General features: G+C 43.4%; 2 protein-coding genes across 4 annotated transcripts; one reads left to right on the forward strand and one right to left on the reverse strand.

Annotated features, from left to right (window-relative positions):
• Positions 1-153: 153 nt before the first annotated feature.
• ATP5F1C (ATP synthase F1 subunit gamma) lies at positions 154-8,205 on the reverse strand. Of its 2 annotated transcripts, XM_051637582.1 has the most exons (10): positions 8,093-8,205; positions 7,332-7,366; positions 6,388-6,519; positions 5,541-5,745; positions 4,973-5,116; positions 4,510-4,574; positions 3,540-3,695; positions 1,659-1,755; positions 815-855; positions 154-291 (listed from the first exon to the last, which is right to left on the reverse strand). In XM_051637582.1, exons 1-9 carry the CDS (start codon positions 8,134-8,136, stop codon positions 849-851), a joined length of 885 nt encoding a protein of 294 aa, XP_051493542.1. In that variant the 5' UTR covers positions 8,137-8,205; the 3' UTR covers positions 154-291; positions 815-848. The 2 variants fall into 2 exon arrangements, with proteins under 2 accessions (XP_051493542.1, XP_051493550.1); XM_051637590.1 differs by lacking the exon at positions 815-855 and having other exon boundaries at positions 8,093-8,204.
• A 38-nt stretch (positions 8,206-8,243) lies between these two features.
• On the forward strand, positions 8,244-25,468 carry KIN (Kin17 DNA and RNA binding protein). 2 transcript variants are annotated; one of them, XM_051637560.1, is made up of 13 exons: positions 8,244-8,423; positions 11,010-11,104; positions 12,283-12,326; positions 12,458-12,580; positions 13,502-13,683; positions 15,111-15,159; positions 15,482-15,539; positions 19,012-19,135; positions 19,624-19,674; positions 20,175-20,243; positions 21,298-21,397; positions 22,850-22,950; positions 24,613-25,468. In XM_051637560.1, exons 1-13 carry the CDS (start codon positions 8,310-8,312, stop codon positions 24,673-24,675), a joined length of 1,173 nt encoding a protein of 390 aa, XP_051493520.1. In that variant the 5' UTR covers positions 8,244-8,309; the 3' UTR covers positions 24,676-25,468. The 2 variants fall into 2 exon arrangements, with proteins under 2 accessions (XP_051493520.1, XP_051493530.1); XM_051637570.1 differs by having other exon boundaries at positions 19,015-19,135.
• The last annotated feature ends 1,242 nt before the right edge of the window (positions 25,469-26,710 follow it).

A 26,710-nucleotide genomic window follows, 5' to 3' on the forward strand; every position in this document is an offset into this window, starting at 1 on the left:
AGGGCAAGCAGGCAAACTCTTCCACTCTTCAAAGAAGCTGACATGATACAATCCAAACCTACAGCACAGCGTTTAAAAATTGTTTCAAAGAGTAACCAAGTCAAACCCAGATACTTATACACCAAGATTTTGGTCCATGGACAATCAAGAGCATTTGTTTCACGTAGGTGGTTTATTTTAAGAATTTACAGATTTCTGGGGCTTTGCCACTTCTTCACAAAATAGCAGAGCAGCCTTTTTAACACAGACACTGGCAGGTTAAACCATGTACTCAGAAGAGCTCTTCTTTACCTGTAAGGAAAATTGAAGCAAATTAAAACCTGTTTAATTATTACTTTTTTTTAATTTAAAACTTTTGTCTCCTCCAGTTTGAACACTTCAACTCACTAACCTTCGTTACCCTTCCCCACATAACTCTCTATTAAGTCTACTTTTTTCTTGAAGTTTTAAGTTCTGAATATGCTTGCTTTGCTTACAGAAACCTCTTCAGGTACAACACCTCACACACAGATATTTTTAAACCCTTGCATAAGGCCAGGGCACTACGAAAAACTTAAACTTGCAAATTAATCCAATAACCCAGAAAATAAACCACACCCAGAGAATTATGTCAAATGTGGACATATGCTCTCACGGCCTATTTTTGCCTAAAATTATTGACGCTTTAGCACATTCACAGTAGCAACGGGCAGCTCTTTGGCAAGAGAAGCTTATCTGACCAACACTACTGAATTTTGACTTCTTCATTTGACTTCATGATTTTCTGTGTTAATTCATTTTCAAACATAACCCAGTTTCTATTTCATAACTTTACCTCTTGGATTTGGCTGAACCGCTTTTTCCCCCGATTAATTCCTGGTTATGGTATTATGAGAAAAAACAGAACAAGCAGGTTAGGAAGCAACTCATGCAAATTCAGGCAAAACTATGCATGTATTTATGACCACAAATGTATTGTGAGGAGCACAATACAGCACATAATGCAACATGGGATGTATTCCAGGCATTTTGTAAACACACAGGGTATTAACACAGGATATTTGCATCTGAGCACAGCACAGATTTGTAGCTGTTAAATGTCATACACGAGCTACAAGCAGTTACAAATTGTGGTCTAAGCCCACGTTTGTAACCTGCAGAACACACCTTCCCAAAACTTTCTCAGGGAAATAAGCAAAATACTGAACTTAAAAGTAAAATACACGTTCAGCAGCAACAGACTCAGGAAATTCCCTTCTGCTTCCAACTCCACCCCAAACTCTCAGCTTCTGAACTGCACCACAGGCTGATTTATCCAAGAGTTTTGGTCACCTGAGTTGCTCCCCACCACCCAACACCACTGGGCTGTTTGAACAGAAGAGAAGCCCAGGTAGAAGGGAGGAGGGGGAAAACCCACTGAATGCCAAAAAGGAGGAAAACCACCATCTGTTCATTCAAGGATGTGTGTTGAGGCTAAAGATCTGTTTTACCAGCTTTCATCTGGCCAAAAAAGATTGCAACCTTCATACTTGTTAGTAGAACTGCACAAGCTGAAAAACTTGGGAGTCATGCCATGGATTGTCTTCCCTTTGGTTTCAGGACCTAGGAGCCCTAACCTGACACAGGATGTACAACATGCCCTGACTTTGGAAACATTTCATGTTTCTTCAGGTACTCACAGAGCAGCAGCACCAGAGATGATCTCAATGAGCTCCTTGGTGATGACGGCTTGACGGGTACGGTTGAATGTCAAGGTCAATTTGTCAATCATCTCAGCTAGAAAAAAATTAGGTTGGAATTTAAGGAGACAATAACTATTCCAATACAGAAAAGGAAATGTATGAACAGAATACCAAATAGTCTGGCAAACAACCAACAGGATCATTGCACTTTTCTGTTTTTCCCACTACAGATAACACTACTAGTAGACAATCTAAATACTTCATAATTTGGCTTGAGGCATCAGAGTTAAATATCTGAAGAACAACTGGCAGAGGACTAAATAAAAGATCATGTAAAAGATCACTTATTGTGACACAATGAAAGCATGCACCTCCAAAGATCGAGTCCAACCCCCTGCCAGAGCAGGACCAAAAAAACTAGGGCAGATCACTCATAAAGGCATCCAGACAGGTCTCAAAAGTCTCCAGAGAAGGAGACTCCACAATCTCTCTCGGCAGCCTGTCCCAGGGCTCTGTCAGCCTCACAGTAAAGAAGTTCTTCCTCATGTTTTAGGTGGAACTTCCTGTGCTCGAGTTTGAATCTATTGCCCCTTGTCCTATCACAGGACACAAGTGAAAAGAGCTTGTCCCTGCCTTCTTGATGCCCTCATGTATTTATAGACATCAATTAAATCCCCCCCCAGTCTTCTCCTCTCTAGACTAAACAGCCCCAGGTCTCTTAGCCTTTCCTTGCAAGGCAGGTGTTCCAGTCCTTTAATCATCCTTGTAGCCTCCACTGGACTATCTCAATGTAGGGGATCAAGTAGATCCCCATCCATGGGGGATCTAGAGGACCAAGTTTTTTAGAATTTTTATTTCTTCAATTATTTTTAAAATGGAGAAGGCATCACCTCTTTCTTTCAAGACAGGGCAGTCAACAGAGAGCCACACCTACAGTTCCAGATAGCAGAACTGCACATCACATCAGCTTCAGTCACCAGTACCCTCAGTGCAACACTTCCTATGACGAACTCTTAGCACCATTCCACATCAGATGCTATCAGCTGTCTCCCACTAACATCAACTGCATACTCTCTGCACTGCACTGTGTCTGGACACCTTCCAAGAATACTTTTACATTCCCAACTTGCCTCATGACAGGTGGTAAAGTAATTAATCATTGTTTCAGTTTCCCCACCTTTAAACTGGTGCAGTACTAATTACGTTGGGCTTTGAAGTAGGTGCAGGTTTATAAAAATTTTGGAAATCTTTAGGCTGGCCAGAAGAGTGTATTTTGGCCATTACAAAATTAGTTTAGTAATTCATATTCTTAATAAAGAAACTGTCATTTAACTTCCAGTTACTTATTGTTGTTTCCCATATACCTGACAGAAATCTCTCTTCCATAGAATCATAGAATGGTTTGGGTTGGAAGGGACCTTAAAGATCATTTAGTTCCAACTCCCCTGCGTGGGCAGGGAAACCTCCCACCAGGACAGGCTGCTCCAAGCCCCATCCAACCTGCCCTTGAACACTTCCAGGGATGGGGTTTCTGCAGCTTCCCTGGGCAACCTGTGTCAGTGTCTCACCACCCTCACACTAAAGAATTTCCTCCTAATGTCTAACCTAAATCTCCAGTTTTAATCCATTACTCTTTGTCCTCTTGCTACAAGCCCTTGTAAAAAGTCCCTTCCCAGCTTTTCTTCAGGGACTAAATATAGTTCACATGTTGAGAAAAGAATCTTGATTGAACTTCCTCAAAACAGTGGCCTCAAATCGGAATGAAGAGAGAAACCATGTGTTTTCTTACCATTTAGGAGGCAAAGAATTACAGAAAGGGAGGGCAGTACTTTCTTGTGGAAGTACTCAAGTCCTGGGAAGGCCCCAGAGAAGACTTACAAGCATTTTTGCTAGCGTTGTCCATAGCGGTCATCCTAGCACTCTGCTCACTGGTGGTGGATTCTTTCAGGGAGTAGTACAGAATATTTGCTAGTGTAAATTCCTGGTAGTTTCTCAGCACATCAGCATCAATATCATCATAGATGCTTAGGCTTTCTGTAAAATATCAAAGAGTGGACTTCAGAGAAATCCAAGGTATATGAATTCTAGCCAAACAATACAATGCACTGCAGAAGATTACTAGGCCAGCCTGCTTCTCAGCTTCAGAGGAGCTCTACATACTACAGCTACTTCCATATTTTAAGTAGCAGAGATTAAGTGCTTTTAAGCATTTTAATTCAATTTTATACTGGGAAAGACAGATTCTGACCAAGGCCAAATACTTTACTGGTAGACTATGTTTAATCTTCCCATACAATGTTGCAGAAATATTCTGGGATGATTTTACTACGTAGTGCAAAGTCACTCAATGCCCAGAGTGTTCAGTGATGAAAACACTGGAACCGACAGCTTGGTTCTTGCTTAAGAGAGATGTCAAAACAAAATTAGTACAACCATTCTTACTAATGTCCTTGTCCCACAGCACCTTGATAGGTCAGCCTTGGGCTGCCAAGATAAAATAATCCCTTGAACTTCCCATCCATGCATCCTAATAAGATATTTTGATCACAGAATCATCCTGATTGGAAATGACCTTGAAGAGATCATCAAGTCCAACCATAACCTAAATCCACCAACCACAACCTAATCTACCTGTTCAGTGCCCTAGATCATGTCCCTAAACACCACATCTGTATTTCTTTTAAACACTTCCAGGGGTGGTGACTCCACCACCTCCCTGGGCAGCCCGTTCCAGTGTCCAAGTACTCTTTCAATAAATAAATTCTTTCTAACATCTAGTTCAAAGTACTTTTAAAATGATTTATCACTTCAACTTCACATCTCTGGTGGTTTGTAGTTCACTACTTACCAGAACCAGCAACTGTTTCAAGGGAGTAGATGGGTTTTTCATCAGTCTTGTAGGAGATGACAGACCTGTACAAATACAGCGTAACAGGATCCTCAGTTCAACTCACCCTAAACTGAGTGTTTGAAATCAAACTAAAACAGACAAGTTCTGGCCTTCTAATTCCTAATTCCAAAGTTCTGCAATAATCCTGATGAAGAAATCTCAGGTACGATGTGGATATAATCACATACTGACTGTATATATAACAGCAACCATTATAGAAGTAAAAGAGAATTCCAACCATAGCTATTAAAAAAACCAACAAGCCAAATAGCTCTTCACACACACCAAAAAATGCACTCCCTTCCTCAAAAAATAAACATGACAAGTCACAGTCAGTTTTCATATTACTTCAACAGGCCAATGTGCTGTTGAAAACCTTCTACCAAGTATTTTTTCCACAGCAGTTTCAGTTTAACCTCACCTGAACCGATTGTAGATGACAGAGCCTTCATCAAATTCATACCCAGAGTTTAACAACTCCAAGGCAATGATTGAAGCATCTCCAAAGCTTGGAGGTCTCCGTCCCACCTCTTTGAATGTCAGCAGGAAGTAATTGCCATGTGTCCTGTAGTGATACCAAATCTGTGTTAGAACCAGTGGGTGCTCTAAAGTACAAATACGTGGCACCAAGAGGCAACAAGTCCCCGTAACTTTCTAGTGTTCAGAACTAAGCATTTAATTGAATTAGGGTCTGAGATAAACCTTGCTTTCATTTTCAGTTCAATTATTATGAAAGTGTCATGATAAATGCACATGCGTAGCAGTGCTAGTAGCTTTTCAGGCTATTATGCGAAAAACATAATGCTGTGCAGCAGTTTCACAAACATCCAGATGATCAGATGTCATTCTACCATATCTGCAGATTTTTTTAAAAGGCACTTGTTCCATTCATGCATTGCCTGCAAATGCCAGAGAGCTTTCTAACAGTCTTGACATTTCTACCACAGAAAACAACCAAAACCACCAAAGCAAACCCTCCTCCTTTTTACCTCTGAAGCAGGCCTCTGATCTTGTCACCTACTCCAACCACCATAACTTCTTTCCCTGCATTTGTGAGGTTGGTGATCTCATTCTTCAAGGTTTTAGCAATAGATGTATGGATAGCACCACACAGACCTCGGTCAGAGGACACACCAATCAGGAGGTGCTTCTTCTTGTCCTCAGGTGCCTTTATTTCTGCTTTCTCATAGAGAGCTAAAAAAAATGGATAAGTTATTCAAGGGTGCCAGGAAGCAAATACGTCATATCAAAATATATCTGACTTATTCTAACTAAAACAATTTCTAAAGGATTTCCAAGTCACAGCCAAATGAAAATTATCTCACTCACAATCATTCAAGTTTGCATGTTATCAGACCAGAGGTGACAAAGAAACAGTTCAAACCCAGCCATGTCTCTGCATCAGGTACCACATAATCAGCATCACTACACATTCAAGTTCCCTGCAAGTCCAGTGCCTCAGGAGCACAGGAAATCCAGGAGCTGGCAAGGAGCTCTGGCAGTAGCTGTAGACATTACAGAGATCTGACACAACTCCATGAATGGGTAGAAGCAGGCCAGAAACACTCAGTTGTGGTGCTTTTCTGACTAACAAAAACCAACCACACAAAGTTAAAACAGTTATCAGAAATCACAATTAATTTCACATTGGAACTCCTTAGAATAGCTATGCATAAAGTACTTACAAGGAACACTCAAGGTGACAGTGGCCTAGAAATACAAATTATTTTGAAGAACTATCTACCAAAAGGTTAAAATAGTCTAAGCATTTTATCACCACCATGAAAGCCTTCCTCTTCTCCTCCCACATCACACAGTCCAAGCCTCTTCTCTCACCCAGTGCTCCTGTTCCATAGACTCTGGCAGGCTTCAGCTCCCTCTCAGCTCTTGCATATTTTGCTGCAGAAACCATCTTCATGGACTTGGTGATCTTCTGAATGTTCTTGATGGACTTCAAACGCCTGGTGACTACAAGGTTAAGAGTTGAAGGTCATGGGCTGTAGTGGGCATGATGACATCCAAACCCACAAGGAATGAAGTGCTACCAACAGCCATCCAAAAACATCTTGCCAAGTTCCCCAAAGAAGAAGAAAAAATAATAAACAACGCACAAATGAACTTCATAAAATACAAGCCCTCACTATTTACAGTAAGAGAGCAGTGAGAGTAGCAATCTGGCTAACCAAAATGCATCTTTAAAACAAGTATGTTTTTTCCCCCAGACATAACATTTATTTAATATTTAGCCCCACGTGAGTTCTATTTGCTATTCTCTTTCTTTCTGCTTCTACTTGTTTCACAAGTATATCTATTGAGGTATATATCGCCATCTTTTTCCTGACAAAAAGGGAAAAAAAAACAACAAAAGACCCAATATTATAATGAGACAGAATAAACTTCCTTCTTTGTTTACATTGTAGGCAAATGAGATTCATGAAAATACTGGTGCAAAGACAAAGCAAAACAGGTGTCCTACAGACAAGGGCAATTCCCAAGTGCAACCTGACAAGTTCAAAAATCTGTTTTAGCACATAAAAGTGACTTTTAAGATGTTTGAGTAGAACTCAAATTTTGCTGAAATTATCGCTAAATTAGGGCTAAAACCATTTTAAATAATGCCTTTCCTGAAGGACACTCGTTTAATACAAGAAGTGCTGGAGGCCCACATATCAATGTTATGGTGCATCACAGTTTAATCAACAGAGGCTGTTAAAATTTTAAATATACGATTTTCCTGCAGCAACCTCCCTCTCTCAAGAGCAAACAAAACCAGTACTTACTGTCTTTTAGGGTTGCCATATTCCTGACTTGGCCCCTGAAAATGAATGCAGGAGAAATGAGGATAGTTCACTAGTTCTCCAGCAAACCGAAACCTGGCAAGGGCAGATCCCTTTCGGAGGGATGAAGACTTAAGAAGCACAATTTCTCAGAAAGCATCTGTAGTAGGGACAGGCCACTGTAAACCATGCCTTGCATCCAGACCTTCCTTCTCCTTATCCCCTGTGACACCAGATGCCATTTAATACATTATCTACTGCCTTAGATAACGGCCTGGTACAAAGGAGGGCGAGAGAACAGGGCACCAGAAGGGCACAACTTTCAAAAAATGTAACTGTTTGGGTTTTTTTAAAACGTTAAAACGAAGCAGAGGCGGCTACACCTAACAAGAGCAGTCTCCTTGCACAGCCTGTCACCTAACCAAGCTGCCCTTTTTACCCCTCCTGCCTCAGCCATCCACCTCACCCCCCCCACCCCTCTTCTCCTGCCGATCCCCCGTTTTCCCCTGGCCCCCACCCACAGCCCCCGGGGGGTGGTTTCCCCTCACCGCTCCTCCAGCCACATCGCAGCCCACAGCACCTCACGGGCTGGCCCAGTCACCTTCCCCACCCCCCCACCCCCCCGGGGCCGCCGCAAGACCGAGGGCAGCGTCACCCCCCCTTCCCCACAGCGGGGCCATCCCACCAGCCGGACGCATTTCCCTCCCCCCCCTCCCCGCGTCCCTACAAGACCCCCCTGGGCGCTTCCCACCCCCGCCCGTTACCATTGCGGCTGGTAAAGCGCGACGGCAGCTCCCCGGGCGAACATGGCGGCGGCTCCACCTCAGCCCCGCTGAAGGTCAGCGCGCCCGCACCGCGCCTGCGCGCAGCCGGGCGGGAACTGCTGCCGGGGCGCGGGGGGGGGGGGGGCAGTTCCGGAGCGGGCCCGGGGTGGTTGTTGTGGTGGTTGTTGTTGTTGTTGTTTGTTGTTCCGCCGCCGCCATGGGGAAGTCGGATTTCCTCAGCCCCAAGGCGATCGCCAACCGCATCAAGTCGAAAGGGCTGCAGAAGCTGCGCTGGTACTGCCAGATGTGCCAGAAGCAGTGCCGCGACGAGGTGAGCCCGCCCCGGCGGTGGCCGGGCCTGCGGCCGGGGAGAGCGGCGGGGCCCTTGCCTCCCTGGGAGGGGCTGGCAGGCCTCCATGGGGGGGCTGGGGGGCTCCGGCCTTCTCGGAGGGATCCCTAGGCCCCGTGGGAAGGGCTGTTCTCCTGGAGATGCGCAGCGGGGCAGATCCCCCGCGGGTGAGGGGCTCGGTCTCTTCGTGGGGTCTCTGATCTTCCTTGTAAGCGTCCCTAGTGCCAGAGACGGGGCGGCGGGGGGGTGGGGGGGTGGGGAGCTCTGGTCGCCCTGGTAGGGTTCCCTGATCCTCTCGTGGGCGCTGCGATCCCGTTAGGGGGTATGTGATCCCATAACCTTTTAGGGTTCCCCAGTCCCTTTGTGGAAAGGCACAGTCCCCTCATAAGGGTCCCCAGGCTCCTTGTGGTGCAGATCCCATCGGTGGGCTGCAGTCCTTCTAGGGAGCATCCTGGCCTCGCTTGCTGGGAGCACAGGCAGCTGTCTTCAGGGGACCATTGGAGGAGGCACTTAGTCTCCTTTGGGGGTCCCCAATCTCTCTTGTACGGACCACTGTCCCCTTGGTGGCATCTGGAGGATTTCTAATTGTGGGACAGTCCTGGGTGATCCCCAGGAGAACTGGGGCTCTCCAGTCCACTGTGGGAGAAGCCCTCATCCAGTTTGGAGAAAGTGTGTTGGCCCTGATCCATCTCTGGGGATGTTCAGTACCCTGCTTAGTGACTGATCAGCTCAAGGGGAGAGGGAGCACAGGGTGGCCCCAAACCCCCTGAAGGCTGATGGCCTCATTCAGACCGTGAGAAGCAATTTCCTGGCTCCCATCTGCCTGAGAGGGAGGGTGAGGGTAGCCATGATTTCCCTTGGGGACAGGGTGGGTGTAGCAACAGGCCCAAGGAGGTGCACGTCTGGAGCACTGGGAGGTCCCTTTTCATAGATTCATAGAGTGGTTTGAGTTGGAAGGAACCCATAAAGGTCATCTAGTCCAACCCCCTGCAGTGAGCAGGGACATCTTCAACTAGATCAGGTTGCTCAGAGCCCCATCCAACCTGACCTGGACTGTTTCCAGGGATGGGGCATCTCCCATCTCTCTGGGCAGCCTGTGCCAGTGTCTCATCACCCTCATCTTAAAAATAATAATTTCTTCCTTGTATCTAGTCTATAGCTCTCCTCTTCTAGTTTTAAATCATCATCCCTTCTCCTGTCACTACTGAAAAGTCCGTCCCCATCTTTTTTATAGGCCCTACTGGTAGTACTGGAAGGCTGCTGTAAGGTTTCCCTGGAGCCTTCTGTTCTCCAGGCTGAGCAACCCCAGTCCTCTCTGCCTTTCCTTATAGTAGAGGTGCTCCATCCCTTTGATCATTTTTGTGGCCCTCCTCTGGGCCTGCTCCAACAGGTCCTTGTCTTTCTCATACTGACAGCTCCTTCCTTCTAATTCTGCCTCTGTTTCTTCCCTTCTTCTCCTGTTACAAATACATGCTTTTTCTCTGGAGGTTCCTCGTCTTTTTTTCACTTGTCTATTCACTTGGACCCAGATGCTCATGGGACATGAGAGTCTCTTCTTCCTGGTTTCCACCAGACCTGTGCTCCAAAAGTGCCTCCACTTAGGTTAACTCTGCTTTTACTTTTCCATTCTCCATTAATAGACTTCTTAATGTGCCTTAGAGAAAGGAAGTAAAGCAGCCTCTGGATGTTTGACTGTCTTGTTCTTCACCTGTTTCTGCCCTCCTCTCCCCTTTGCCCAAGCAGTTTAAATCCTGTTCTGTTCCTAGTGACTACAAGCAAAAAATCTTCACTGCTTTACAACCAGAGCTTTTTGTAAGGGAAGGGAGTGGAGCTCCCATGGAATGAAATTTGCTGTAGATACAATCATCTAGTAATGGAAGAACATTATACTAGGCAAAAAAAGGATGAGGTTGAATATCCTATGTCTGGGTGCTTTTTGGGCAGCTTTGATGACTTCAACCCTATCTATGACTATCACAGGCCGTAGCTTGAGTTTTCCAGGACCCCATCCCTTCCTTACACGTTTTTATCAGTGTTTGTCAGGTAGGGAGCCAGCAGGTATTTCCAGTGCTCTTGCACAACTCCTGGATGGATCTTGGGTGGAGCTGGGTAGTCTATCCCATTCCACAAGGGACATAGAGGAGTGCTGGAATGTCCTGTCTCATGATCCCTCTCACATTTGTCTGGAAGCTCTTGGCCTCAGGCAGAGTTTTGTTTCTAGCTTGCCCAGTCAGGAGGAACACCCATCCCATGTAGGCTGAGTTAAGGTATCTCCTGTTGCATCTGCAGGAAATTGTACTTATAAAATGTTACTTTTAATCTTCTGTGAGTGTTGCAAATTCACAGAATCACAGAATGCTTAAAGTTGGAAGGGACCTTAAAGATCATCAGGTTCCAACCTCCCTGCTATGAGCAGGGACACCTCCCACCAGACCAGGCTGCACAAGCCTCATCCAACCTGCCCTTGAACACCTCCAGGGAGGGGGCTTTCACAACCTCCCTGAGAAACCTATTCTAGAGCCTCCCTACCAAAAAAAATGAGACTAAGTATATATTTTTATTTTATAGAATGGCTTCAAATGTCATTGCATGTCTGAGTCCCACCAGAGGCAGTTGCTACTGGCTTCTGAAAATCCTCAACAATTCATGGATTACTTTTCTGAGTAAGTTTGCTATATATTCTTGCCCAGATCTTCCTTCCTGTGTCACATCTGCATAGCCACACCTCTAAAGCCCAGTTGTGTCCCGCTCAAGACACTTAATTCTGATGCACTTTAGTGTCAGCTTGTTTTTTAATCTTAGAATGGTTTGGGTTGGAAGGGACCTTAAAGGTCATCTAGATCCAAGCCCCCTGCATTGGCAGGGACACCTCCCACTATACCAGGTTGCTCAGAGAAAGGAGGAGAATTCTTCCCTCGATCCTGAGCCCGTGCTACTCTTGGTGCAGCCCTGGAAGCCCTGAGCCTTGTTCTGTTCAGCCCAAGTGCACTATGAGCTCCCCACTGCCCCCTGGAAACCCTGGCAAAAGGTCTTGTGTCCAGGCAAGGGGAGAGAAGAGCATTGGAGAACGTGGTCATTGATCCCACTTCATTTGAATTAATCTGAAAAGTGACATGATGTCACTTCTTGATGCACATCAGAGGTTCCAGGGAACCATGATGCTGAATCAAGTTTGACAGTTTCCTGTCATGTCTGAGCCCTGTTCCAAGTTGCTCTGTCACAGAGCGTGTCACCCTCTGCCCCAGCTACATGAGAGCCACACCTGAAGAGTGACAGACCTACAAGAACCACTACAGAGAGAGAACAAGTCAGGGGTGTGACTGACATCCCACAGTGTCCCCCCAGTCCTTTGTCCAGCTGACCTAGGTGACAGCTAGGGTTGACTGGAGCTGTCTTCAGCAGGAGCCTGGAGCCAGGCTTTGTGCTCAAGGCCTTTAATTAGCTCTGAGATGAGTGATTAACCTGCCCCATCCACCCGTGCTGCCTTTTGTCCTGCCCTGTGTTTTGTGTCAGCCAGCCGGGAAGATACCTGGCAATGAAAGACCAGCAATTAGAGGGAAGTGTTTAGATTTCCTTCTTTCCATTGTATCCCTTTGAAAGGGAATTACCTTTTGAAGATTTAACCTGTGTGTGCAGGTACCAGGTTGTGTTTCTTTGTGGGTACAAACCACGTTTAATGCTATTTTACTGAAAAAGGGAAACGAGTGTCTGAGTTGCACTGTGCTCAGTTTAAAGGAATACTCATTTTTTGGACTGCAGATATTTTGTTGTTACTGACAATAGAAAAATGCTTTGTAATTGTTCCAAGTTTTACTAAAATATTTTCTTTTTATTCCCTGAGGGAATTCCGGAATGATTTCCTAGAGCTGCTCAGGAGGCGATTTGGTAAATACTTCACTGTTTGTTTGCTTGTTTGTGTGTTGCTAATGTCTGTTATTAGTTCAGAACAAGAAGTTTTGGTTTCTTTCTCCCAGCTCCCATATTTTATGTTTAATAATGCTAGTTCTGTATTACAGGAACAAAGAGAGTCCACAATAACATTGTGTACAATGAATATATCAGTCATCGAGAACACATCCACATGAATGCCACACAGTGGGAAACACTGACTGATTTTACTAAATGGCTGGGGAGAGAAGGTAAATGTAGTTGCTCAGGGTTGGGAACTTTTAAAAATATTGCATAATTGCTTTGCTGATAAGTGATCAGGAAACATTTATGTTATTTCTCCCATCCCCCTTTTCATTATTCTCCTCCCCTCTCTCTATATTAACAGATGTCTGAACATATTTCTTTACTAGCCATTAGGGATTTGCTTATGAAAAGAAGTCTGGGATAAATGCATCAGTCTTGAACCTTTCCTTGTTTCATCTGTTGGTTTATATTTCCTGAAGGTATCACTAAATTCTAACAACTTCCAACAGTTGCTGTTTAAAAATGAAAAGCTGTGATAGAACATTTCTTACAACTAAAGAATCCTTCCATATTTAAGGTGACAAGAAATGAGCAGTTTTCATTCCTAGTCTACTGACAGGGTTAAAGCTTGAGATCTGCAGTTTTGTCTTCTGGGGGAGGAAGAAAGCTTGAATGGCTCTGTGGTGTGGCAGAAAGTTGACTTTGGCTCTGATTGCCCATGTCCTGCAGGATACGTTCATGAGTTGTGGAGTGTTTGAAAAGTCACTCTAGTGAGAGTTAGTAACAATACTGTGGCAGACTAAGGTTTCCTTTAGTGTGATGTTGTTAGTGTGTATTGTTTATATATGTTGGATATCTGTTTTCTTGTTAAAACAGTGGGAAGGAAGCATTTTCTTCAATAAGGAAAGTGTTCTAAAACACTCCATCCACTTTATTACATACTCTGGCATATTTCCAAATAGAACTGGCCAGCTGAAACATACACTAAAGATCATTCAAAGTCAATTTTACCAGGCTAGTAAGGGAACATTGTTAAAGTATCTGCATTATTATAGGGAACATGAACTGCGAACGTGATATTTTCTTAGTCCTTTGCTTTGCTTTTGTGAGTATTAATCTTGCTTTATCTTGCATGAACTGTGTAGGTCTTTGCAAGGTTGATGAGACACCAAAAGGCTGGTACATTCAGTATATTGACAGGGACCCCGAGACTATTCGCAGGCAACAAGAGCAAGAGAGGAAGAAGAAACAAGATCTTGACGATGAAGAAAAAACTGCTAAATTCATTGAACAACAAGTTAGAAGAGGTTTGGAGGGGAAAGAACTGGTGAGGAAAATGGCACTCTGTGTCACCCTTAAGCTCAAAACTCGTCTTGCTGAAGTTCAGGGTGAATTTGATGTTGCTGGGATCCTTGTACTGATATTTTCCTTGGCAGTCAGTCAGAGGGTGATGAGTAACCTTCATGCCTCACGTTACAGGCTGATCACCAGTTCAAACTGGGGACCAGTGGGCATATGCTGTTCTCTTCTAAGCCACAAGGAATAGTTTTCTCCATGATACCTCTGACAGGAGCTTTGACTGACTGATTTCTGTTGACATCACAGCTTGTTAACATTTCCTTGACTAACCAACTTGCCAGTGTTTTTGACAGTTGTGGAACATAGGTCCTCTATGGAATTACAGTTTCAATAAATAAATACATAAATAAATAAATTAAAGAAAGCTGAAGTTTCAGCTCCTTTTATATTTGAAGTGTTTTGAAATCTAGTAGAAATGTGCTCTGTGGCCCTGGTGTCTTGCTTCTGGCCACTTCAGACTTTGGTTTAGACTGTCTTCTACCATAGTTGAAGTTCACTTATGTTCTGAATTTTCTGCTATGCAGTTATCTTAGATTGTTGTCTATCTATTGTAACTATCTTAGATAGTTACCTTGGGAGAAAACTTGGTGTTATTTTGTACTTGGTTTGCTTTAGTACTAAGGGAGTAACAATTACTTCTCTTCAAGTGTTTAGTGATTTAAAAGTCATTCTTAAGTTTAAGAAGGAAGAGCAAACAATACAGTAACCAGCAGGATGTGTCTTCATTTGTGGTATTTCACAACTTTTAAGGCTGCAAATAACAAGTACCTTGTACAGTGGGAAGGCTGAGATAAATATCCAGGGGGATAATCTATCATAATCAAATCCATGTAGTACCACACTGCTGGTGTGGTATTTGGGATCTATTTGGCATCATTCCATGAATTTCATACAGGTTGTTGCCTGGAACTGGAACCTCCCATTTGATCATGGGTATTGATAGGTACATTTAAATGCAGTTGTAAACAATTATCTTTTTCTTAATTTAAAACTAATTGAAATTTAAATGGTCTGAGCCTCCAGTGCTAAAAATTTGGAAAGATTCCAGAATTTCCTTTGAATAATCGGTCTGTCCAGAAACCAGTCTAATCATGCTGGTTCAAACATGGAAAACTGCTACAATAAGGCCACTTTCCTTTCATTCTGGAGTAAAGCAAGTTTAGACAGCATGTCTGTAGAGAGTGTTAATTAGAGAATTTTGCACGGAAGGCAGTAATGAGATCATGTTTCCTATTTATAATCTTCTTATGAGTCAAGCCAGGTTGAATATTACAGTTCCTTGCAATAATCTTGCAGAAGTCTGTAAAGCTGAGCTAATCAATGATCACCAACAAATGATATCTTGGCTCAGTGTTCTGCTTGACTCTTAAGATGTGTTCTGTGTTCTTTTGGCAGGAAAAGCCAGTCTATACTGAACTGAACAGAGAAAATGAAGAAGAAAAAGGTAACTGGATTTTTATATATGTCATTTTCTAGAACCTACAAGAGCTGATTTTGTGATCAGAATGACATGAGCTCTGAGGCTTGCTCAGTGCTTCACAGAAAGCTTTGAGATCACATACAAAGAGCACTGGAATATGGAAATATGGATTATTCTTTATTATAATGTTTAAAGTAATTTATTTTAAAAGCTGAACCAAAGCATAGATTAGTAAATATATTTCAAATTGATGGTATTTTCCATCTGCAGATTTTTAAAATGTTAACATCCTTCAATGTAGTTATATTTAAAGATAGAAATAGAGTAATGTCTTTTTATTTTTTAGTTACATTTAATTTAAACAAAGGACCAAGTACTTCAATAGCAGCATCTTCTAAAACAAGGTGAGAAAAGAATTTAAGGGCAACCTTTACTGTTGCAAAGTGCTTATATGACAATATTTGTATGGCCAGAAAGATGTGTCTTGTCTTGAAATATTTGGAGTCCAGTATCTCATCCAGTCATGTTGTTCAGGAGGGGATACTAGGTGGCTTCGTGGTTCCTTTTGTATTTAAAGTGGACTAATAGGTTTATCTTAAATATGTGCTGTGAGGAGCCTTCTGGAATTCACCTTGGTTGATGGCAGATGCCCATAAGGTAACAGGCAGTTACAGGTTCCTAGAAGATACTCTTAGGTGAAAGGGTGGATAAGGATCAAATCAAAGCATGTGCAGTGAATGCCATCTAGTCCCAGCTGCCTTCTATGAATGGATATTCATGACTTCTTAATTTTGGTTCCTAAAATGTTTGATTGCCTTGTCTAACTGGAGGTAATACTTTGTCTGATCATCATTTAAGAAGCTGAATCTACTTGATGTAAATCTTTCCAAAGCTCGTGAATGTAACTGTCGTCATAAAACCATGAGCAACGCAGGACAAAAGGGATCAATAATGCAAACAATCCTGACTTAGAGCAGTTTGTGAAGCTGTTTGATGAGCAGCACAGCTTTTCATGTGAGGCAATATTGTAGTTAAATGTATTGCAGGTAAAATGAAAGCTTTCCTCTCATCACAAGCTCAGCTCTTAGATAAGGTATCTGATGGGAGAGACGCCAGGCAGAAAATGAGACAATCAAGTACTTCTTTGTAATAGTAGGTACAGATTTCAGGCTTTGAGGAAAACTTGTAAATTATCCCTAAGCATTGAGTTGTACTTAATATGAGCCTGAAACTTAATGCAGACACTCACTTGAATAGTTTCAGTGAGGAATACTTAATATGCTTGCTACAGTTTGGCTGAATGTGCAATCATGTATCGAGTAGTGTCATTTTTTCATAGCATGTGAGAGATGCTTGTCTGTAAACTTTTGTAATGGTAGTGTAAAAGAAAAACTAGGATACCCAAATCCCAGTACAGGAGTCATTTCAGAGTCACATGGGGAAACTGCTTCCCTGTGTCAGTGTAAAGGTGTCTTCTGCAGCTGTGAGATATGTTGGCTGTTACTGAGGGTCAGTTGTGTTAGCCGTGATGTCCAGCACAGTGTGCAGCAGGTCTCACTGGCTTCCCACCTTCTCTGTTCACAGCACAAGCTACAGAAACCTGGCACTTTTATGTCCTGAGCAGGGTGCAGAAATAAGACCAGGAGTTTGTAGGTAGTAGATGGTTGATTCTTGAGGGCATGGGGATACTGCTGTTTGGGTACAGAGATGGAGCTGGAGCTGAGAAGGGGAGTGGCAGGGGAGGTGCACCTTCCCTTGAACATCCGTGTGGCTGACATGAAGGTAGGAGTCACCATGGCTTCTGGTGCTGACTGCCCGTGGGCAAACTGGGAGCCCTTGGCTTTTTCCCCTCAAGAGTTTACATCCTCAAATCCCTGCTTAACTCACTCACTGGACAAGTAAGATTAGAGTTACTTCTGATTAAGGAATGAGCAGAAGCTACTATCAAGGTCAGTGTCTCCTGTCTGCAAGACTGCAAGTCTACCAGTGTACAGTCCTGTCTGCACACTGGTCAGTTAAGGTCTTCACACTGGTAGCTGTCACCTGTGATTATAGAATCACAGAATGGTTTGGGTTGGAAGGGACCTTAAAACATCATCTAGATCCAACCTGCCTTCATTGGCAGGGACACTTCCCACTAGATCATGTTCCTCCAAGCTCCTTCGAACCTGGCCTTGAACACTTCCAGGGATGGGGCATCCACAGCTTCCCTGGGCAACCTGTGTGTCTCACCACCCTCATACTAAAGAATTTCCTCCTAATGTCTAACCTAAATCTCCCCTCTTCCAGTTTTAATCCATTACCCCTTGTCCTCTTGCTACAAGCCCTTGTAAAAAGTCCCTCCCCAGCTTTCCTTTAGCCTCCCCTTTAGCCAGACCTCTTTCTGCTTCTGTTATTCGTAAAGAGCTTCCAGTAGGTAGAAGGTAATCAGAGCAAACTTTTCCAAAGTATGGGGGCTTGCATAATGTGCTTTTGAATTTTGCCTTTTCAAAAACATTATTTTTGAGATAAACCAGTCCCTTCTGGTTTTCTTTTTTTTCCTTCCTATGTATGACAATCCTCAAACCAGGACAATGACATAACTGAACAGTGTTGGTGGTTGGTTTTGGTCTCTCACTCTTTGCCCCAGGATCCTTAATGAATATCATAGAATCACAGAATGGTTTGGGTTGGAAGGAACTTTAAAGATCATCTAGTTCCAGTCTCCCTGCCATGGGCAGGGACACCTTCCATTAAACCCAGTTGCTCCAAGCCCCATCCAACCTGGCCTTGGGTTTGTTATAGTATTGACACCCAGGAATCCCTTAGTAGCCTCAAAGCTAGATGTGTTTTCCTTCTTAGAGGTAGGCACTGCAGTTGTTCTGTTTCAATTGTATATTACCCTTTATGAAATAATTTAAAGTGCTTGCTATTGGATTTGTGATTTAATGTGCCTTTTCTTTTAGAACTCTGCTTTGGACATTATCCAGTCTTTCTCTGCAATACAATTATTTTGCTTTCAGTTTTGTTGCTACTGTTTTTCTGTGACTTCATTTCCATTATGTATCTTCCCTTTACTAGTACACTGAATGTCCTCACCACAGGCAGAACATGTGATTTGTTGTAAGCTGATTAGTTGTTACTAATACTACCTTACCCTCCACCTCACAGCAGCCTTCATCTTTTCAGATGAGAGAACAACTTAATTTTTTTACTGCATTTAAATGCCTTTTACATAAATGCCTTAGCTTAAGCTGCCTTTAGGCAGTTCTCACTTTACCTAGATGTTCCCTGATCCCCAAGATGTAACTTTTTGTGCTGATTGCTCTTTTTTTTCATACCTCATAGGCTGTTGGGCTGTTTTGATCATGGTTGTAAAGATGGTGTTTGTTTGCTGGGCGTGGAGCCCTTTTCTGCAGACTCCTGTGTGTTTTCCCCCTCTGATGGATAGGTTAAGTATCTCTGTCTGGAAGGAGTTCTAGACATCTCCCATATTTGAGAGTTGCTCTGTCCAGGTGGCTTCTCTAAAGCTAGTAATTTGTCCTTTCAAATTTGAAAGCCTCATTTGCAGACCTGCTTTTTGCCTTCCCCACTGAACTTAAGACTCCAATAAACTCTTTGCTTTTGCCCCAGTGAACTGATCATTATTAGCTTGTTGTCATTTTACTGGGCTGCTAGCAGCAAACCTCAGTGAACATGGATTTTGCACCTCAAGGAGATCAGTTTTAGCTGCCAAATGCAGTCCTAGAGAAGGAGGCATGCAGGGTCTGGAAGGTGACTTGCACAACTGAAATTACATAGATCAGCAGGCCTTTTTGCACAACCAGCTCTTCAAATGCATCTTGGTAGAGAAGGCAATTTAAGGTCTGCTGTGAAAACACCATCTTACTCTTCCAGCAGTGTCCTTGGACCAAATGCACTGAAGATGGTGGAAGGGGCAGTTAAAAGAAAAGAATCAGCTCATAGCTCTGGTCAGTCCAAAGAGAAAAAGAAGAAATCTGCACTGGATGAGATTATGGAGGTAATAATCATGCAGGATCTGTGTCTTTATAACCCTGTGGCTGTGCCCACTTTGCCAGTGCTTCCCTTTGAAATGACCTCAGACCTTCAGTTCACGTGGAATTCAGACTTTTTTATCTTATCTGGCAAAATTATTTCAAGTCCCCATTAAAACTGGTTTCTGCTGCTCATCGGTGCCTGTACACCAGACAACTGACATGTTGGAAGTAAAGAAATGCAGATTTTGGAAGAGAAGAAAATGTGTAGAAACACTTGATGAAACCAAATATAAGTCTCCATAATTTTATCATGGATTCCTGGATCTCTTCTGATTGTTTTTTTATGCAGCAAGTACACACTGCACACTGACCTACTTTTACCTAGTTTTGGGCTTTTTTTTCTTCCCCACTTGATGTGGCCCTGGAGAATTGGTTCAGCTTTTCAAATGCTTGGGAAAAAGCTGCAGGGAAAGGAGGAGGTAAATGGTGATTATTTGTTGTTGTTCTGTAGCTTGAAGAGGAGAAGAAAAGAACATCTCGAAGAGACTACTGGTTGCAGCCTGTAAGTGTCTTTAAAATTATTATAATGCCAAATGCAACCAATTCTGCATTTCTAAAGGTGCTATTGACTTGTGTAAAGATCCAAGCTAAGTTCACTCTTATTTTCTAACCTGCCGAATGTGAAATATTACAGTATGTGGGAGGAATTACTCTTCTGGTTGAGCATGATCTGCAGTCTGAAGCATCATGTGCTTGATCTCAGATGGGGTGGAATTCTCTGTGTGAAGGGTTGGTACTGTCAGTCTACAGATCATGTGTAACTACTTGTAAAACAAACAGAAAAAAGTCTGAGAGACACTACTTTGAGGCAATAATTTGAGGATAAAGACAAGGTCCTGAATGCTGAGTCTTTACTGTCACTGCTTCCTGCACTGTGCTGTGCTGTCTGTGGTTGGAGTCAGAATGACCTGAACATGCAGTTCAGTTTAGAGCATGAGTTTGTTTGTACATTTTGGCATTTCATTTATTTATTTATTTATTTTCTCCTTTCAAATCTTCCAGGAAATAGTTGTAAAAATTGTAACAAAAAAGCTGGGAGAGAAGTATCACAAGAAGAAGGCAGTTGTTAAGGTAAAGTGTGCAAGTGGAAGCAGGTGGCATTGATTAAGCTTTTCCTGCTATCAGATGACTTCTGAAGTCTTGTTTCATCGTGTAAGTTGTTCAGCCTTAAGCCAACACTGATGGGCTGAAACTGTCACCTGAACTTTACTGGGACTTGTTCTGAGCAGGGAGTGAATCTCTGAATTGGTTTAGTGACATTTACTCAGCAGTTTTTCTTCAGCACTGTTAGCACAGGGCTAACACATCCATTGTGGAGAATAGTCCCTTTGTCAGTGTGATGTGACCAAGAGCAGTGCAATTGAGTTTTAATCTCAGACTAGTCAGTTTTGCATGGATATTTAAGCAGCAGGGCTGCCTTTCATCAAAGGTCCCATTTGTGTACAAAGTTGTCAAGCTGCAAGTCTCTCTCTGTTGTTGCTCAGAAATACTTTCTTCTAGCCTCTGTCAGTGAAATGATGTGCTTGGTAGCCCAAAGCTCAGCAGTCTCTGGCAGGAGCACCAAAGATGACACCCAGGTGTGTTTTAAATGATCTACAAGAATGATAGAGCTCAGAGTCACAGCTAGTTTTGGTAGGCATCTGGGAGGCTTTAGGAGTCCCAGTGGCTGTCATCCATGGAGCTCTGAGCATGAGGTGGAACATGGTTAATGCTAGGTTCAAAGATGATCAGGGACAGTTGGCCTGATTGAGGCCAGTTGTCATTGTGCAGCTTCAACCCAGCATAGCCTCCATGGGGGAAAGGAGCCTCTAATTTACTCCCCAGCTTTGAGAAAATAGTTATAATAGCTGACCCAGAGGTTGACAGAATCTGCAGACAAGGTCAGCAAAGTTTGGTCAACTGGACCAGTCATTGATGGTCAAGAGGAGCCCTTTTAATCTGGGCTTAGCTTCAGAATGGAGCTGGGCAGCAGTTTGTGAAAGCTGGATGCCTTTAGCACAGCTCAGAAGTCCTTGCTGCTTTTGAAAATGTAGAAGTACAGACCTATGGCCCTGAGTTTGTTAATTTTGAAACGTAAATTTAAAGAACTTTAAAAATTCTGATTCGCCTCTGCCTTTCATAACAGGAAGTGATTGACAAATACACAGCAGTTGTGAAGATGATTGATTCTGGAGACAAACTGAAACTTGATCAGACACATCTGGAGACTGTAATACCTGCACCAGGTACAGCTGTTTTGTTTGTTTCTCAGCTATCACTGCAAGACTTGTATCTCAGTTCTTTAAAACTGTAGTTCATCCACTTCAAAGTACCATAACAAGAGTCATCTTGGGACATTTTGTAAACTACTCTGATAATTTACCAAATATCATCTCCTTACTTTCTAGGAAATTGTTACATTGCTTCTACTTGGAGTCTTCACAGTCATTCTCATAAGAATTAGATTATTTGCTGAGAAGTGCTTTAGGAATCAGTTCATTGGATGAGATGAAAGCATCTCCCTTCAGCTGCCAGGAAGCACCTCTGTGAGCCCTACAGAACCCTTGGTCATAGTTATCCTGTGTCTTCCCTCCAAAGTCATAGGTCCTAGAGCTGTGGGCACTTGGCAGAGCTTACCTCATCTCCTTTTGTGTTCACTGGCATTTCTCTGACTGGCACACACTGGTGTTTGTGTAGAGCATCTGACCAGTGCTTCAGGGAATGGTCAGGGTAGCAGTGAGCAGAACACTGGTCAGCATGTAGGATTTGGGGATTCACAGATTTTTCAGCAAACCTGATTCATTCTGCATTTCTGCAGCTGGTAAAGAGCTGGTTGAGTGTATCAGTGAGTGCTCTTTAGAATAATGGTACTTGCAGGTGAGCTCTGCCTACCCTTGCACTAAGATTGATGCACTGAGGATCTGCCTGTGTGAGACAGAAGGCAAAAAAGAAGTACACTGACCCATCGTTCTCCACAGCTTCCTGAGAAGGGGAAATGGAGAGGGAGGTGCTGATCCTCCTTGGGATCCAGTGATAGGACACATGGGAATGGTTCAAAGCTGCACCAGGTGAGGTTTAGACTGGGCATTAGGTGGCATTTCTTTACAGAGAGCGTGGTCAAACACTGGAACAGACTTTCTGGAGGGGTGGTCAATGCCCCAAGACTGGCAGTGTTTAACAGGCATTTGGACAATGGCCTTGCTAAAGCAACATGCTTTAGCTTTTGGTCAGCCCTGAATTGGTCAGGCAGTTTGAATAGATGATCTTTGTAGATTCCCTCAGGTGGAAGGGACAAGGCGCAGTGGGCACAAGCTTGAGCACAGGAGGTTCAAGTTAAACTGGAACACTGGAACAGGCTGCCCAGAGAGCTTGTGGGGTCTCCTCTGGAGACATTCAAAACCCATTTGCACATGTTCCTGTGTGATGTAATGTAAGTGATCATGCTTTGGCGGGGGGTTAGACCAGGTGATCTTCAGAGGTACCTTCCAACCCTGATCACTCTGTAAAATACTCTTTTCTATTCTATTCTATTCTGTTCTGCTTTGGAAATGGGCAGGCTGTAAGACAAACTGGGTGCTGCTTCTGGAGCTGCTGGGAGAAACCTTCTCTCCTTCAGCTGTGAGTGGAGTTCAACACACCCACCATCAAAAGAAGTTGGGAGTCCTGCTGTGTAACTGTTTTCCTACTTCTCGTTTCAGGCAAGAAAGTGATGGTACTAAATGGTGGTTACAGGGGAAATGAGGGCATCTTGGAATCCATCAATGAAAAGAAGTTTTCAGCAACAATCATCATCGACTCTGTAAGTAGCAAACACTGCAAAATCTAGTTTGCTTAGAGCACTTTTCATCTCTACATGGGAGAGCTGTCATAAGGGAAGATGGTGTCATTAATCCTGGCTCACTGGGTGGATGTATGTTGTGCAAAATGCTGTGCTTACCCTCACCTGTTCCCAACCAGTAGGAAAACTGCCACTGGAACAGGTTGCCCAGGAAGGTTTTGGCTGCCCTATCCCTGGAAGTGTTCAAGGCCAGATTGGATGGGGCTCTGAGCAACCTGGTCTAGTGGGAGGTGTCCCTGCCCACGGCAGGGGGGTTGGACCTAGGTGATCTTTAAGATCCCTTCCAACCCAAACCTTTCTGTGATTCTGTGATGTTCCCCATTGCAGACTAATGCTCTGCTGTTTGCCTTTACCAAGATGCCAGGATGCTTCATCTGGCAAGTTTTGAACTTGAAAGAGTTGCAAAATATTTTGTGTGTTCATTTTGAACGCTGCTGTTGTACTGTTTAATAGGAAGGTAAAAAATGTGAAATACACAAAAAGGTGAATTTTCTCCTGCCTTTTTCAAACTGAACATGGGCTTTTTTGTGCTTATTTGTTGTTTATGGTTAACGATTATGGTTTTGGGGTCTATTTTTTTAGGTAACACTTTTCTCTGGGCTAAAATTAGGCCATGTCATGTCTGTTTGTGTGGCTACTTCTTTGTTCTCCTCTGCAAAACTCATCTTTCAATTCACTGATCCTGCAGAGAGGATATTGATTGGCTCAAAGACAAATTTCTTAAACACAGCTTGAAGGAGAGATACCCTGTTAAGATCCCTCTAAAAGAAGGGCTGCAGAAACTCAGCCTGTATTGGGTTCTGGAGAATTGGCTTGAGAAGAGACTGTGCAGGTGTCCCAGGCACAGAAAGAGCTTTGGCTGGAGCTAAGGATCATGATAATGTTGGTCTTGGAAAGCAAGGGTAGTTCTTCTCGACTTCTGATGCATGTGGATGTTAAGATTTCCCTCTCCTGCATGAACTCTGAGTCTATAAATTAGAAATGAGTGAAACTACTCCTGGAGCCAGTGAAGTCTGTGAGAGTTTTCTTATTGATTGTAGGATGACCAGGGATTTAATATGTAATAATTTTGTATTCAAAATTAAATATTTGACTACTTACAAGTTCACAGTGAATTAATTCAAAACAGCTGCTTATGTTTGCTGCAGAATGACAAGGACTGTAACCAATTAAAAGTGTCCTGCAAGTGACAGGATTTCTGGGACAGCAGGTTGTTGGTGGGGGTTTTTTTGACAGAACCAATTCCTGTCACATTCTTTGGTCAGGTTGAAAATAATGAAACAGGAAGCATTGTTTCATGTGCAAATCCCAAACCTGCAGTTTTTGGGATGCATTCTGCCATGCATCCCCTGGACAGCCTCCAGTGGGCAGTTGGTTACCTGTGGCTTTTGGACAGAGCACTTGAGCAGAAAAGTGCTTGTGCTTTTGCTGTGTGCAAGGGGAACAACCTGAATGCCTCTGATTTCCAGTGCTGTGCACTTTGGCTGCGCCTCTTGAAAAATGTCTAAATGTGGCAAGATTTCTTACAGTCCCTTCAGCTCTTTTACTTTAAGCTGCCTGGGAATTTAACAAATAAACAAGTTTATATTTTTATTTTATTCCTTCTACTGTGCTATGTTTCAGGGACCTTTAAAAGGGCGCCGAGTTGAAGATATCCAGTATGAAGATATTTCCAAACTTGCCTAATTGTGGGTCAGAGAAGATTTTTGTTCCCAAAAACATCTTTCTGGCATCTTCCAGGCAGACACAAGACTCTACCATGTCAGGGTTTTAATTGTGTGTGTGTATGTATTTATAGTGTATATAGAAATGTAAAGATCACTGTGAATTTGTTATATAAAACGTTTGTGGAAATCTTATCAGTGGAAATATTTAATCTGATTCTCTATCAAAGATATATTGTAATATTTGGTTGAATTTCTTTTTGTAAAATATAACAGGTAGCAGTTCTGTAAGAGAGAGAATTACCTACAAACAGGCAGGAGTTTAAACACACTTCTCAGGCTGCAGCCAGGATTGAATTTTGGCTGCAGGAACAAGGGAAGGGATTAAGGGAATAGCAGGAAGGTAAGATTATTTCCCTGGATGGTGTAAGAATGGTCTGGTTTATTAAGTGCTGTCACCAAGTTATTTTTGGTTAGCACAGCAGGGATAGTAGAATGGAAGTCATTGCTCCTCCATCATGTTTGTCAGGGTTCCTAATAGTACAAATATGCAATTGATCTTCAGATGGACTCCAAGATGGATGTTACTTGTGGGGTTTCAAGTATGCCAGCCCAAGTGTGTGCAGATAAGAACTGGTGATTCTGCTCTTTTTTTCCAGACTCTTTTCCTTTGTTCAAGCTTCATTGTTGCTCTGCTCCATGAGTAACATTGCTCATGCTAAATTATGTAGCATCACTTATTTTTTTAAAAATGCCACGTTTTGTACAATGTTTAATTTCTAAGGCAGTTCAGGAATAAACATAAACCTTTCTGAGTTCAGTGTGTTTCTTATTAGCCCTTTAAACCCGTGAGGAGCCTGTTGGTTCATATCCACCCAAGAGCCCAGTTGAGTGCCCAGCTGGTGCCCTGCCTTATCTGTGTAAAAGGAAGATACAAGTCATCCCAGGCAAAGGACAAACCATCTCCTGATGGTCCAGTCTTCTCCTGGCAAGGTTGTGTGTCTCTGGGACCTGAAGGAAGGAAGATACCCCCTGTACCCTTCAGAGGAAATCTTGACTGATCAATGGGACAGAGTCTAGTTAGAGGCTTGTATCTAGTGAGTCCCTCAGGGGTCGATACTGGGACCAGTACTATTCAATCTATTCATCAACAAGCTGGATGAGGGAACAGAGTGTCACCTCAGCAAGTTTGCTGGTGACACTAAACTGGGAGGAGTGGCTGACACACCAGAGGGTTGTGCTGCCATTCAGCAAGACCTAGACAGGCTGGAGAGTTGGGCAGGGAAGAACTTAAGAAAGTTCAACAAGGGCAGGTGTAGAATCTTGCATCTGGGAAAGAACAACCCCATGTACCAGTACAGGTTGGGGGCTGACCTGCTGGAGAGCAGTGTAGGAGAAAGGGGCCTGGGGGTCCTGGTGGGCAGGAGGATGACCATGAGCCAGCAATGTGCCCTCGTGGCCAAGAAGGCAAATGGCATCCTGGGGTGGATTAGAAAGGGGGTGGTTAGTAGGTCAAGGGAGGTTCTCCTCCCCCTCTCTTCTGCCTTGGTGAGGCCACATCTGGAATATTGTGTCCAGTTCTGGGCCCCACAGTTCAAGAAGGACAGGGAACTGCTTGAAAGAGTCCAGGGCAGAGCCACAAAGATGATGAAGGGAGTGGAACATCTCCCTGGTGAGGAAAGGGTCTCTTGCTTGGAGGAGACTGAGAGGTGACCTCATCAATATTTATAAATATGTAAAGGGCGAGTGTCTGGAGAACAGAACCAGGCTCTTCTCAGTGTTGTCCAATGATAGGACAAGGGGCCAAGAGTTCAAGCTGAACCATAGGAGGTTGCATGTAATCATAAGGAAAACCTTTTTCACTGTGAGGGTGACAGAGCACTGGAACAGGCTGCCCAGAGAGGCTGTGGAGTCTCCTTCTCTGGAGACATTCAAAACCTGCCTGGACATGTTTCTGTGTGAGATACTCTAGGTGACTCTGCTCTGGCAGGGGGGTTGGACTAGAGGATCTCCAGAGGTCCCTTCTAACCCCTTACATTCTGTGATTTTGTGAAATT

The sequence above is a fragment of the Apus apus genome, chromosome 1 (genome assembly GCF_020740795.1).
Source record: "Apus apus isolate bApuApu2 chromosome 1, bApuApu2.pri.cur, whole genome shotgun sequence".
Classification (NCBI taxonomy): Eukaryota; Metazoa; Chordata; class Aves; order Apodiformes; family Apodidae; genus Apus; species Apus apus.